Here is a 14,560-nt window from a genome sequence, read left to right as displayed (position 1 = left end):
ATCATCCCTTGTTATTTAGTTTATCAAATCTATACAGGGAATCAAGTACCATATGTACAATTTAAACGAAACATTCTACCATAAAGGTATGTGTAAAACTTTTATTTTTACGAATTACAATTCAATTTAATAAATGATTGAATAATGAAACAAAAAAATTTATAATAATGAGGTATTGTGTCTCAGTTTGCTCATTTGTTTATACTTGCTGACGTGACATTGATATGACAAAAGTGACAAGAAATGATGCACCCGAGGCATATAATGAGTGCCATATCTGATACTTAGAGAAAGGTTACATTTTCATGCACCCATGGCATGGGTAGTTTAATCAAGGATATTTGCTATAAATTTATACATAGATATAACATTGTTCTTTACATAAACCCATTTGGGTGTAAATCAATGAAGACAAGAATAATGAAATGGTTTATTTATACCCTTAATACAAAGAAAAATTCACCAAAGTCTATCCAATAATCATAACTTGTTTAACCTAGTCTATTGGCAGTACTTAAATATTGCTTAGTGAATCATTAGAGATAAGTACTCAATGATCAGACTGCAAAAGTGTCACCCAAAACCTTCATTTTTCATACAATAAGTATTCCATCACTTTTTATAGACGAGCATCCGCTGGCATCAAAATCCCGAGAATTTGGAGGTTGAGTCAATGAAGGGGATTCTGTTTCTAAAGAAGGAAAACCATCCGACATAGTTTCCCAAGAAACCTTCTCATCATTTGTTCGTCGTCTATGATCCAGAAAGGTCGGTTTTATTGGGGATTTGATCATTTCAACCTTCCAAGTTAGCATTGCCACGATCTCTGACATGGCTGGCCTAATGTCTGGATGAGGCTGAAGGCACAATAAAGCTACATGGATTGTTTTCATAACATCCTTTACTAAAAATCCGTCCTTTTGCATTCGTGGATCTATGAGGTCAATCATTCTTGATCTCTCATATAGCTTCCATGCCTTGCAACATAAAACATCAATGCTATTTGATCAAGTTTAACTTGAATATAATAAGTAAAAAAAGTTAACAAAGGGAAAGTATGATCAGACCAAATGCAAGTTCATACATTGTATCTTATGATACTAACCAAAAGATAGCTAGTCCAAGAGAGTATGATAAATTCGGGTGGTTGGAACGTAGGGTAATTATTGGATAATCATTTAAGATCTCGATTTGATCCTATATGTCAATCATTATATCTGCTTGTAGGGTCAGTGTAAAATAATCTATAGAATATGTAATAATGTAGATATATAAAATCGATTAGAACTTACCAGCTGAAAGTTATAATTTTTTTTCACAAGAAACTAATAAGTTTTATGTTCATACATTACACATTTACACACAGGACCACTAAAACAATGAGGAAATAGTACAAATCATTTGGGTGTTAGGAAGCAGAGATGTTAATAGAGTCAATAAGATGGCTTACATATTCTGGGAGGTATTGTCTTTCTGATGGTAGCGTAAGATCGGTATTTTTCCTGCAGCTAATGATCTCAAGAACCAGAACTCCAAAACTGTAAATGTCGGCCTTTTCTGAAAACTCACCCCTGATGGCATATTCAGGGGCGGTATAACCTCTACCAATGCAAACACATGGAAAATTTATATTGAACTGTAAATCAAATATCGAACCATGATTTTGTATAGCCCGTATTAAGGGCAAAGATTCTTAACTATTACTAATTTCATCTCTCAAATAGGAATACTTACAATGTTCCAGCAAATGTGGTGCTGAGATAAGGTTGGTCCTCAGGGAAGAACCTTGCCAAGCCAAAATCTCCGATTCTTGGCTGAAATTTGCCATCTAATAGGATGTTGCTAGCTTTAATATCTCTATGAACAATCCTAAGGTGTGACTCCTCGTGTAAATACTGTATACCCCGAGCAATGCCCAAAATTATATGAAACCGTGTATTCCAGTTCAGATATTGGTTATTTGTTCCTAGTTATAGAGTCAACGAAAAAGATCAACAAACAATATTCTACACAAATCGAGAAAGAAGATAATCTATTTTAGAACATGGATTTAAGTTATATACCATAAATTATGAGATCCAAACTCCTGTTTTTCATATATTCATATACAAGTACCCTTTGAGGTCCTTCACAGCAACAACCAAGAAGGCGAACCAGGTTTTTGTGTTGTATGCTTGTGATCATTCTCACCTCTGCAAGAAACTCTGACTCTCCTTGTTGAGACTTTTCAAAAGATAGTTTCTTTATAGCAACCTGCCTCCCATCTTTTAACTTACCCTATAATGATCACTTTAATTCAATTCATAAATCTTTGAACCAAACTATGAATTTTTAGATACCATTAGCTTCATCCACAACTTCCATTTACAAACAACATATATTAAATTGATCAGTTTTTTTTTATGAATGACGAGTTAGTAGTTAGCCCAGTGACATCTAAGCGGACAATACTATTTTATCTGGTATTATTAATTAGAAAAGATTGAGGAAATGTACCAAATAGACCGGCCCAAATCCGCCTTTCCCTAGAAGATTAGACTCATTGAAGTCGTTGGATGCTTCCTTTAATGTTCGAAAGCTAAAATATCTTATCGTCTCAAGTTTCCCACAAAAGTACTTTTTTGCAGCTGCAATTCACAAGAGAGACTTAATCAACTAAATAGTATACAGTTGTTATTACACGATGTATAAACAGAACGAAAATAGAGCATACAACCTTTGCAGCTGTCTTTACGTTTCACACACCTTCCTAGGTCTGTCGGTCTGATAAATTTCCGGATTGCAAAAATAATAATCAGCACTACTAGGAACAAGAATAAGCCTCCAAGGAAAAAGAACAAGCCCTCCTTGTGATTCTTTGTATTTGAGTTTTCTTGAGGCAGTGATACAGGTAGTATTGATTTATCTGCTAAGAAGATAATGATATACTTACAAACAATTTGTTGATATACATACAGACAATATTCCTTCTATAAAGTCTAACAGAATCTTGATACTTAATAGACACTTGATATGTAATAAAAAGCTAAAAAAAGGGATAAAAAAAAATGAGAAATGCCACCCCATATTCCTTGTTATATTAATTTCACACAAGTTCATTTGTAAACATATTTTGAAAGTCCCTCAACCATCAATTTTTTTCTAAGAATAAAAAGGTATTTGGGATTTTTGCATATTTTCAGCTTATGCTTGTATATATTTTTGCATATTTTTAGCTAGAATTAGCAACTTCAACCATATTTATCGAAAAGTGTTTATAAACACTTTCAAAAAGCAAATACTACAAAAGACCCTCTAAACTAGCACTTCACAATATTGTTCATCTTAAAATGGTTCTTTATTAACACACATATTCATGAACACAATGAAAATCTTTATTAATAACATATAACCGGACTAGCTAGCAGGGTACTAGAACCGCTATAATACGTTTTACATTAATACAACAAAGCACCAAAACAAGTTTTACAATATTTATGAACACAGATAGAAATTAACTTATAACAAATATACCAGCTCCAAGTAGAAAACGCATATCTTCTTGTTCCAAAGTTTATGGTCTCTATATTCTCAAAAACCTCATGGCTCATACATGCAAACTAGTGTTTGTTTAAACTTTCCCATTATCTTAATTTTATTCTTTGTTTTTGTTTGTTTGTTTGATTGTTTGTCTAGGAATATTGAGAAAGACAAAAGAGTAAAAAGGGAAGGGTGAAACGACAAAGCCGAGATGATAGAAGATATATATGACAAATTCTCGGTAATTACAAAGTTTATAAGATCACAAAATGTATGAAGTGTCAAAGAAAAATGGCAAAAAGTTATGTCATTTTGTTGCAGACGGCAAATCAAGAAAAAGTATCAGGATCAATAAGGAATGATTTGTACAATTAAGTAATAAAATTTGAGGATATGGTCAGTGTGATGAGGTATGTTTATGTTAGAGAGAATTTCAAATTTCCCCCTCATTAAACAAAGTGGAGATTCGATTTTTGGATGGGCCTCCTTGAAGTTTTTTTTAAAAACAAATTGGTGCAATTGGGCTTCGATTGGAACTTTCACTATTGGGTCACTCTGGACAAAGTTTTGGGCTCTAATACCGACACCGTTAATAATGTCGCGACATGGAAATATTTATCCATTCAACGTTTAGATTTTTGAATTTTTAAACTTGTACACTTCATAAGTTCAAAAACCTTCTCACTTACTGATAATTGATAATTGATAATTGCGAAAATAAACGTAAAAACACTAATCTTTTAAAAAGTTGGTGTTAAGTTTTTCAAAAGAGTCAATAAAAATAGTCTATATACAGAGACGGAGCCAGTTATATTTTTATGAGGGGACAATTTTAAAAGTTGTTTGTTATACTTATAAGAGGCATATCCGAGAATGTAAAAAAAATGGACCGTATCTCGGGGTTAGAAAATGAACCCTTAAAATAATTTCGTTCCCCACATCAGGTGTAACGCTCATATTCAAATGGTATTAGTTATTTTTAATAAATAAACATCACACTTGCCGGAAAAAGTCTTATTAAATGAAAACTTATACAATCATAATATAGGAAACTCGAAAAATATAATTTTTTATGAAGTAATTAGCTTGTATATATATCTTTTCTACATTACTATTAATCTATTATGATCATTAAAAAATTAAAAAAAAATTTATTCTACCAATGGAAACGTTTCGATGACCAATGACTTCCACTAAATAAGCTTATGACAACGAAGATAATATTTGTATGTCCTATTCATTTTTTCTTATTTTAAGAAAAAAAATTGCGTATATACCATTTAAATTTTAAAAAATTACATTGTATCAAAATTGGAGTGGGGGCAGCTGACCCCGTGCCCCATTGTAAATCCGTCCATGTCTATATATGAAAGTTTTTGAGGCAATGATTTCACCTCCAGGTTTGCTAAAAAGAATTTTATAAGCATGTGACATAGGGACGAGAGAGATGTAATATGTTATCCGCAAAAGACCCGGGTTTGACAAAGCACGCTTAAACTTTTTTTTTTTTTTTTCTTATTTTGTTTCAAGACATGGTTCGAATTCATTGAACAAATAAGGGATAAGTATTCGGAAATGTAATTAGGCCTGATAAAATGGGCAGGTTGGACGGGTTTGAGTAGCGGATCAAAACGGGTCATTTATAAATGCGGGTCAACCGGGTGCGGGTCAAGCGGGTTGGGTGCGGGTTAACCCGCATTTTTTGTGTCTTGTCTTATTTTTATATATTAGCATTATATATTAGCGACTCTCAAAAAAAAAAAAAAGAGTTTGTAACAAAGTAGCGAACTTTTGTTCAGAGCGTTGCATCACTTTGAGTCAAAAGTCAAATATGTAAATGTGTCTACAAAATATAAATTATATCATTTATGAAATAAAATTATTAATGTCATATTTAATAATAAATATTATTTTAATTTTCTTAATAAAGCAAAATACAGAAAGTCATATTGCTACGTGCGTACAACTTACGTAACAAGTTACCAAATTGCTATTGGTTTTTTAATAATGAATACTCGTATTATTTTATTAATGATATTTAATAGTATTGTTCTCAACAGGTATGGAACTACATTACATCCTGGTGTAAACTATCCCCTTTTTCCTTTTGGAAATAGAGATTTGCTCGAAGCTCACATACATGTACGTGGTACCTCTAAGTGGAGAAAGGCTTTTTATAGTATTGTTCTTACCGTCATTTGGTGTTTGTGGAGTGCTCGTACTGGTGTGGTTTTAATGAGAAACCAGTGGTGTTGAATAAGGTGATTAGTGATATCCAAGCTTTTAGCTTTTTCTGGATCAAAACAAGAGCTAAATGACATTCGTTAGATTGAGAAGCTTAGAGCTGTTTTAAAATTTCTAGTTGGTGCCATTGATGTTTTGGTGCATAAACATCTTGTATTTTTTTTTTTTTTTATGTAATCTCATGTATTGTTGTATTATTGTGTCCTAGCATCTAGCTAGGCCGGTTTATATTATAATATGGATAATGATAAATCAACTTAATTGGTATGCTTAAAGTTGTGCCTAATTGTAAGATGATGACATGTGGAAAAATCAGGGGGCAAGATTAGGAAAAAGAATTAATGCATTCCATATGTCAAATTCCTAAGGTTTTAGGCATATCTTTAGGTACACCAATTAAGTTGATTAATCATTTTCCTTATAATATAATATATTTGTTGGCCGTTCAAAAAAAAATATTATATTTAATAATAAATATTATTTTATGGTTTTTCCTATAACAATCAACGTACAAGCATTACTTCACAGAGTACAACAAATCATAGCTCATTATCTTTACACATTGTAAAACCACATTTAGAAAATAAAAATCCAGCCTGTAATCCTCTCTCTCCTATACCCTATTTTTTCTCCCATATATTCAATTCAAGAGCCTATATACATTAAGATAGAAGAAGCGTCATGTCCCCGCTTTCATTATTTTCTATTCCCTTTGGTAACAATGGGTAAGTGGTTTCATGACCCGCTCTGAAATTTGTTTAAAGATTTCAAATTACCCATTGGACCCGCAGTTGGTTATGAGGTCACCCAAATCAACCCAAAGAGGTTGAAAGATTTACCCAAATTGACCTGTTTTTAGCACTTTGGGTAATGATTGTCAGGTCTAAATGTAATGAACTATATATAAATATTTATGTTGTGTAATGAACTATTTGGATGTTTACCGTATGTAATGAACTTTCAAATCCTGGTTATTGGGTGTACCCGGGTATATGTGTCAACCATATAAGTTGCCATTTGTAAGTTTTTTATTGGTCGGATACATCCAATAACCTGAATTTGAAAGTTCATTACATACAATAAACATCCAAATAGTTCATTACATAACATAGACATTTGTACATAGTTCATAACATTCTTAAATCCTTATCCCAACAAATAAATAGGAACATAAGAGATGTGGTATTCTGCCTAAAGAAGACCGAGGATAATTTGTATTATGACATCAAAGTGTTTGGCATTGTGGCTATATTGCTATTCCATCTCAGCTTTGATCGATGAGTTATCCAAACTCAAGAGATTAACCGAAAACAAGTACTCATTGCTATATATGTTCTCCAAAATCCTCCCTATTTGAATAGAGGCATTTACGAATGAAAGAGGATAAAAGGTCAACCAAATAAGAACATTCTAAAATATACATATCGAAGTGGCAGGGACCATGCACTATGCAGCCAGACAGCTTAATTAAGCCTATTAACAGAAAACATTACGTTTGCAACGCAACAATTTTTAATTTCGTCTAGAAGGAACAATCGTTTTCGGAATTGATGGAGCCTTTAATGGCTGACTCAATCCTTAGAAGTGAACACCAGCTAGACTTACCAGAGGCGGCTCAATGACTAAAACGAGTTTTTTTTACGAACATTTCGGATTAATAAAATTTTTAATACCTTATGTATGCCTGATTTATTCACATATATATATACATGTAAGTGAACATGTATACGTTCACATATCACGTAACACATAATTTTATGTTTCTTATCTTTGTTAACCTTTTGGTAATTAATTCTCGTTTGTGCTAGATTAAATATATATAATTATAAAAATATTAAAGGACTTTGCAACGAATATGTTGGTCATCATAAAATATACGAATAATATTATTAATTTTTTTTTTCTTTTTTGGAACGAAAAATCGTTGCGGAAAAGAAGTTTGACTACAAAAGTAAAAAATATGTCATTCTTTTGTCATTAATATAATATAGTGTCTTTTAATTTGGGACGAAAATTTTTGGTCCATCAAAAGGTTGATCGCATGTGTAATATATAGTCACATGCATGCATATACATAAGCAAGCACTCATATGAGGTATTGAAGAATATATATATATACTAGTGCTTAGACACGGAAAGCCCTAAATAATTTTTTTTAAACTTTATTTTAAGATTGTATCAATGAATAAATATAAATGAGTTGGACATAAAAAAAATATTTTTATGAGTTGATTAATTTAAAGAAGAAGAATGCTAGATATACCTTGGGATTTATTAATGATACACGAGAGCTTAAAACGCGTACATTGCACGCTGGAGAGAAATTATAAAATGGATTGCCCATATTAGACGCATATAAGAAGGATTATGTTGGTTACCTAGATGGGATAGGTATTATGAATTTTCCCCCACTTTGATATATAGACCCATGTGGATGCGCTATAACCTTAAATAATTTCTTTAACACCAATTCAAGCATGTATGTAGCGAAGTAAATGTACTCCTATTACAACTAATGACCATTTTAAAAAAAATTAATGACTTAAAATGCATAGAAAAGTCTTATTTAGCACTAAAATAAACCAAATATACCTCATAATTTTCATCACAAATTTGATAGGCTGTTCTTTGTATAAGATTTGAAATTTGTTGATCATTCATTTTAACTCCAATAGCACCAGTGGCATCTACAATCCTAACTTGCACATTAAACCTACAAAAAAAAAAAAAAACAGAGATACAATTTTATCACACAACTTAATGATTATAGAGTTTTAATATGAAATATAAATATATACCTAGGATTGATGAGAACTCCTTCCTTGTTACATGAACAACAAATCCACATTTTGTTGTCCCTTAAAGCATCAATAATGTCGACTGCATCCATGTGGAGATCGGTCAACTTAACTTCTTGAGAACAGTTCACACATTCCATTGAATACCATAACTGGTCGGTTGGAATAAACCGATTGTTGCAACAACAACCACTTTATCAAACTGTCAAAATGAAAATGTTTATACATTAGAACGTTAAAAAGCTAGTTATAAATTCGAAAGAAAGTTATGTTAAAAAGTAATCTAATCAAAAAAAGAAAAATTCACAAACAATGAATACTTACATGTTCGTCCATGAGGATCATCTCAATACTACCTATGTTATTAACATCTCCATATAGAGGTTGCTTCTATAGCCGCAAATTCTAACCGTTATCATACATGGCTTATTATTTGGACGCAAATTTCTAATTGAAACATGGTTTAGTGAAGCCATGCTAAAATTGATCTGTTATGTGTTTATGTTTTGAAATGCCTTAAAACTGAATGGAAGTGACCTTATATAGACATAGACATGCAAGGAAGTAACCGCCACAAGCAATACACGAACGGTTACATATTCAAATTTTCGAAAATTTGAACTTCTTAAAAGCATAACTAATCCGTTTTCGAAAATTTGAACTTCTTATATAAGTAACTAATCCGTGGACCTTCCAAGGAGCAATATTGTAATGATTTTTGGGCTTTCTTGCATTTTTAAGCATGCCACATAGGCATAACTAACAAATTTTGAAGTGAGATTTATATAATGTAGGGATATATTTGATATTTTACTAATAGTGTTGAAGATAAGTACGTACCTAGCTACAAATTAAAAAAATTCGGTTTATTTATCTAGATCAAAGTTAAAACACATGATTTCTTCATCATTATATATGTATGAATGTATACTCAAATCTTCAACCCTAATAATTTGTAGGGTTGCCAAATAACATAATCATGAGTCTACTTATTTAATAAGGGATTGCCTAACACCCTAATTAGCAACCCTACTTATTAAATTAATCAAAGCCGTTTGTAGTTTCACCCTACTACAACAATTTAACATCAATGGCGTTCTTTATAATTACCATTATCATACATTTGGCCCATGTTGACACCATTCATGACTGCTACAGTTTTCATGTCATTGTCGTCGGATTTTCCAATCTTATCAAACGGATGATGATGAGTCGTTGTGGTGGTTGGGTACCGGATGTATAGAGGTAGCAGCGGTTGTGACGCTGACTGTTGATGGTGATGATCAAAGTTTAATGAACAACACCGAATCTCTTGAAGTTCTTTCTCCAGTCTACGATTTTCTTCGTTTAGGCTTTCACAACATTTCTTTAACAACTCGCATTCTTGTTCAATTTGCTTCAACTTTGTCCTGTAACCGATATCAATAATTATAAATTCACAACTATGGAATAACAAGTTTATACTAGGTAGTAGTTACTAGTTAGATACCAGGATTTAGAAGTTTTAATCCAAATGATAGGTAGCAACTATAATGATACATGATTATATTGTTATACTTGTGTTCTTTAGGTTTTTAATTCATGAGGTATTTAATTTCATTTCCTTAATTTGGAATTGATATATTTACCTTTGAGTAACATTAGTTAATATTTAGAATATTTTTTTCTTATGGCGATACTATTTCACTATCGATCATCTAGTAATTAAATTGCTAGAACTAGAAAAAACTAGGTGGTGTGTACAACTTTTTCATGGTATCAATGAATCCTGGCTTTATTAATGGATTTAGCAATATATTGTAGTTAGCTAGGCCTAAGACTAAAAATAGCATAAGATTCGCTGTTTGAAAAACGTTTTTTAATCAATGATCAAATAAAAAAAAAATCTAATTATTTAAAAAAAAAAAAAAAATGTATTCTTACATCTTTTCCAATCATATATCTTTTTAGGGTTCTACCATTTTATCTCAAACTTAAGCATATGTGAACTTGCTTCAAGCTGTTTTTATCTTTAGATACATATAATGTTTCCCTTTAAAAAATATGCATGTGTGTGTATGTCACATTAAGAAAACTAGCTAGAAAAGTGAAAAAATTGAAACCTTGCTCTTCTATTTTGGAACCAAACTTCGATTTGTCGAGGAAGAAGATTTAACTTCGTTGCTAGCTCTTGTTTCTGCCCCTGCAATAACAATAATTTTCATTAATTAGCATGCAGTTTTAATCACAAAAGTGATGAATATATACTTTATATTTGTCATCAGATTAATCGCGGTATAGATAAATGTAGAGTAATATCAATCAGAGGATCGCCATGTTCTATATAAATGCAGTTCAATTTTCAATGTTTATTTTGATAATCAATTGTCATTCTACATTTTGGATAAGACATTTTTATCAAACTATACCAAGGATTCTAAAGAGGGAAAATGGTCATTTCAAAGATTATTCAAATCATCACAATTTTAATTTTATTGAAAGGCAGTAAATTTATACATCATTAATCTGACAAATATTATTTTGTTGGAAATTTACTAGTTAGAGGGTCGTATATAAACAGATTATGATTAGTACCGCACATATATAAACAAACAAAAGTTAATTTGATTACGAACAAAAGTAACATGTACCGTATTAAGGGTGCTATGGATTGTAAAGCTATGTTCAAGCAACGTTGTTTGTTCCGTTGTGAGTTTTAGTTTCTTTCGTGATCCATCATTGTTGTTATTCATGGCATTGGCATTGCTAACGCTTCTTTTCAACCTTATATCGTCTTCTTTTTGATCATCAATACTTTTAGAACTAAAAGAGTCTTGATCCGGCGCCTCTTTGTCGTCATCATTGATCTTATAATCATGATCATCACTGGTTTCAATCTTTGGATGAAGTGGTAATGAAAGGTCTAACCAATATCCCTTCTTGTAATTATTCTTTGATGATTGCTTCTCCCTTTTGATCCCTACTCCAATGCCAATACCAAGTGTTGTGTTGCATGTCTCTTCTTCATTCATAATTAATATTAAAATAGGAAAGAAATTAAAGGGGGGAAAATAATTAAAATGAGGATGAACTCTTAATGATCAGCTAAAAGGGGTAAAACTCTTAGAGAAACTGCTATTTTTGTAATCAGGAAAAAGCTTGTGGGAGGAGAAATGAAGATGAAAATAGGTGTTTATAGATCAATACCAAGAAATCATAATTAATGATGTATTTATTAATGAGGTGCCTTAAGTGGATGAAAAATAAAACAATAACAATAATAATTAATATTAATTATATGAGAATGAGTTTAAAGTTGTATTACGTTACGATATCATTATGACACTTTGAGAGGAAACCAACAAATAATTACTTATGCTTTGACAACATCCTACATTCTTGACCTTCTCTTAATGAAAGTCAAAGTTTAGTTAAAGAGTAATTAGAAGTCATAATTCTTGTTCATTCAAGTTAATACAAGACTTGCTTACTACGAGTAGTAGTTTATTAATTGTAGAAAAACTGAAAAATATCCAACATGTATCAATATATTTGCTATTCTCAGTTCTTTTTGGCTAATATTCTTTAAATCTATTTTATGAGTATGTCTAATGATATCATTTATAAGGAAACGATAAAATATTCTTAAATTATGTTTCTAAAAATTCTTTTAATTATATAATCTTGGCACTTGATATCAAAGGATGAGATTACGAAAAAAAAAAAAAAAAGGTTGGATTACACTTTTATTTTTTAAGGGTTTTAAAAAAATTATTAGACTATTTATTAAAAAAATGCATCATTTTTCTATTTATAAATATATTCACTGAGAAAGGTAATAATAGGGATGTGCAAATGGCCCGACCCGCGAAAACCCGGTCCGGACCGCGACCCACGAATGCATGAAAATCAAAACCGTGACCCGGCCTGTGAAGGTCCGGGCCGGTTCAGTTCGGTTCAGGTCGGTTACGGGCGGGTCTCAGGCGGGTTACGGGTTTCCTTCACTTTTTTTCGGTTTTTGTCTTCACCCGACCCGACCCGGCCCGACCGGCGTGACCCATGACCCGCGAAAACCACAAATGTGTGACCCGTGACCCGGCCCGTTTGGGCTCTGGGCGGGTCGGTTCGGGCCGGTTCCGGGTCGGGCGCGGGTCAACGGTTTTTTTTCTCATCCCTAGGTAATAACATATCATTTGTTAGTTTTTATCGGTACTGATGTTCCACGAATGCACAACTTATGTTATATTTAAATTAGACAAGAAAGTAAATAAGAAGATAAATAACAAGAACAACAGCAAGTTCAATTGTAATAAATCAATGCAAGTATAATCATATGTTTCATTGATTAAATGATGAATACATGGTTGATCTTACACACTTGACTTACAAGAATACAAAAGAACAAAGGTAATTGCTAAGTCTAAACACACTAAAAACTTGAACAATTACAAGTGACACACACTTTGTAATGGTGCTACTTGCAACTTTGTAATCACATGTCCACCAGAACTCCCTTAAGAGGTGGACAGCTATTTCTTTAGGATCGCTATAAATAGCCCTTCTAACTGGTATCCCATTATGAAGTCGAGCATGGAGAAGTAACCTTTGATTTTTGATGGGATCTCTTCAGATCCCCATTAGTTATTGGCCTTGATAACCAACTTAGAAGCTTGGAAAGACACTTGATTAGAAGGATTAATGCCTTCATTATCATAGATTTTGTTGTTCAGGAGCAGATGAAGAAGCCATTTTAGATTAGAGTGGAGATGAAAGAAGATTAGAGGATGAATGTTTTAAAAGAATCTGAAAGATTTGAGAGAAATTTAGAAATTTGAGATAATATGAGAGATTTTGGAAGTTTAGAGAGAAAGAAATGAACGTAGAAGAAGGTGAAGAGGAAGAGATTTGCATATATATGGCATGGATATGGGTCACATGACTGCAAAAAGTGAGTCGTCACATGTACTCTCTTTCATACATGGCATAAAAAAATTATATTAAATTGTGAGACACTGTTTATATGTACGTATGAGAGAAGTATGATGTGACTATATGAACCACGATTTCAACTGTACTCGAGTTCATACGGCGCGTACAGTGTACAAGTTGCCCATTTGGGAGAAAATCGAGGTAACCGTTTGAGATATATATAATAAAATATTAACAAAATACGTAGTGGAATACACTCAGATAAATTGAGGTATCCACTGAAGAGTTTATTTTATTAAAAGGGATGGTTACCAAGTTTTAATCAGCACCACAAAGAAAGAAAGGGTGGATGTTGATGAGCATTAAACAATTTTTGGCAAATTGTCAGCCATCAACGGATTTTAGAAGTCTTTACCAGCAGCCGTTTGCTGCTGGACTAGATAGGGACTTTCAGCACCCTATTACTTTTATTATGCTTTTTCCCAAAGCATCAGGGATCAACGGATTTTAGATGTCTTTACCAGCAACCGTTTGCTGCTGGACTAGATGAAGACTTTAGGGCTCTTCATTGCCTTATTTTGTAGCAAGTAAGACACACTTGAACTTGCTGAGAATCTTGATATAAGTCAAGAGATTTTAACTTACAAAAGATATGTAAGTTAAGTAACAGACTCACCATTTCGCATTCCCAACCTGCTAACGAGATCCTTGAATCTCTTTTCATCTAAAGGTTTAGTGAAGATGTCAGCAAGTTGGTCATCAGTAGGGATGAAGTAAATTTCAACATCCCCCTTCATGACATGATCACGAATGAAGTGATACCTAATGTCAATATGCTTAGTTTTGGAATGCTGAACAGGGTTATGTGTGATGGCAATAGCACTAGTGTTGTCACACATAATTGGGATTTTAGAAAAATCTAAATCATAGTCAGCAAGTTGGTTTTTCATCCAAAGGACTTGTGCACAACAACTTGCTACTGACACATACTCTGCTTCAGCAGTGGAGATGGAGACTGTATGCTGTTTCTTACTAGACCAACTAGTCAGTCCTCCCCCCAACAGTTGACATCCACCATTGGTACTTTTCCT

The 14,560-nt window shown here is 32.5% G+C and overlaps 2 protein-coding genes across 2 annotated transcripts; both read right to left on the bottom strand.

Annotated features, from left to right (window-relative positions):
• Positions 1-340: 340 nt before the first annotated feature.
• Positions 341-5,840, bottom strand: LOC122591431 (putative receptor-like protein kinase At4g00960). The gene is made up of 7 exons (XM_043763700.1): positions 5,712-5,840; positions 2,717-2,969; positions 2,497-2,627; positions 2,064-2,277; positions 1,735-1,966; positions 1,451-1,601; positions 341-977 (listed from the first exon to the last, which is right to left on the bottom strand). Exons 1-7 carry the CDS (start codon positions 5,838-5,840, stop codon positions 594-596), a joined length of 1,494 nt encoding a protein of 497 aa, XP_043619635.1. The 3' UTR covers positions 341-593.
• A 3,754-nt stretch (positions 5,841-9,594) lies between these two features.
• LOC122590530 (homeobox-leucine zipper protein HOX15-like) lies at positions 9,595-11,590 on the bottom strand. Its single transcript, XM_043762726.1, has 3 exons — positions 11,192-11,590; positions 10,664-10,743; positions 9,595-9,970 (listed from the first exon to the last, which is right to left on the bottom strand). Exons 1-3 carry the CDS (start codon positions 11,570-11,572, stop codon positions 9,649-9,651), a joined length of 783 nt encoding a protein of 260 aa, XP_043618661.1. The 5' UTR covers positions 11,573-11,590; the 3' UTR covers positions 9,595-9,648.
• Positions 11,591-14,560: the final 2,970 nt, after the last annotated feature.

The sequence above is a fragment of the Erigeron canadensis genome, chromosome 3, assembly GCF_010389155.1.
Source record: "Erigeron canadensis isolate Cc75 chromosome 3, C_canadensis_v1, whole genome shotgun sequence".
Taxonomy (NCBI): Eukaryota; Viridiplantae; Streptophyta; class Magnoliopsida; order Asterales; family Asteraceae; genus Erigeron; species Erigeron canadensis.
This window is presented reverse-complemented; position numbering and strand designations above follow the sequence as displayed.

Coding starts and splice junctions, on each gene's coding strand:
- LOC122591431 (XM_043763700.1), bottom strand. CDS start 5,840: ATGTCATTTAGCTCTTGTTTTGATCCAGAAAAAGCTAAAAGCTTGGAT. Junction 1,967..2,063: donor TTTGGATCTCATAATTTATG/GTATATAACTTA, acceptor CTCTATAACTAG/GAACAAATAACCAATATCTG. Junction 1,602..1,734: donor ACCACATTTGCTGGAACATT/GTAAGTATTCCT, acceptor TTGCATTGGTAG/AGGTTATACCGCCCCTGAAT.
- LOC122590530 (XM_043762726.1), bottom strand. CDS start 11,572: ATGAATGAAGAAGAGACATGCAACACAACACTTGGTATTGGCATTGGA. Junction 10,744..11,191: donor TCCATAGCACCCTTAATACG/GTACATGTTACT, acceptor TTGTTATTGCAG/GGGCAGAAACAAGAGCTAGC. Junction 9,971..10,663: donor TTCCAAAATAGAAGAGCAAG/GTTTCAATTTTT, acceptor TATCGGTTACAG/GACAAAGTTGAAGCAAATTG.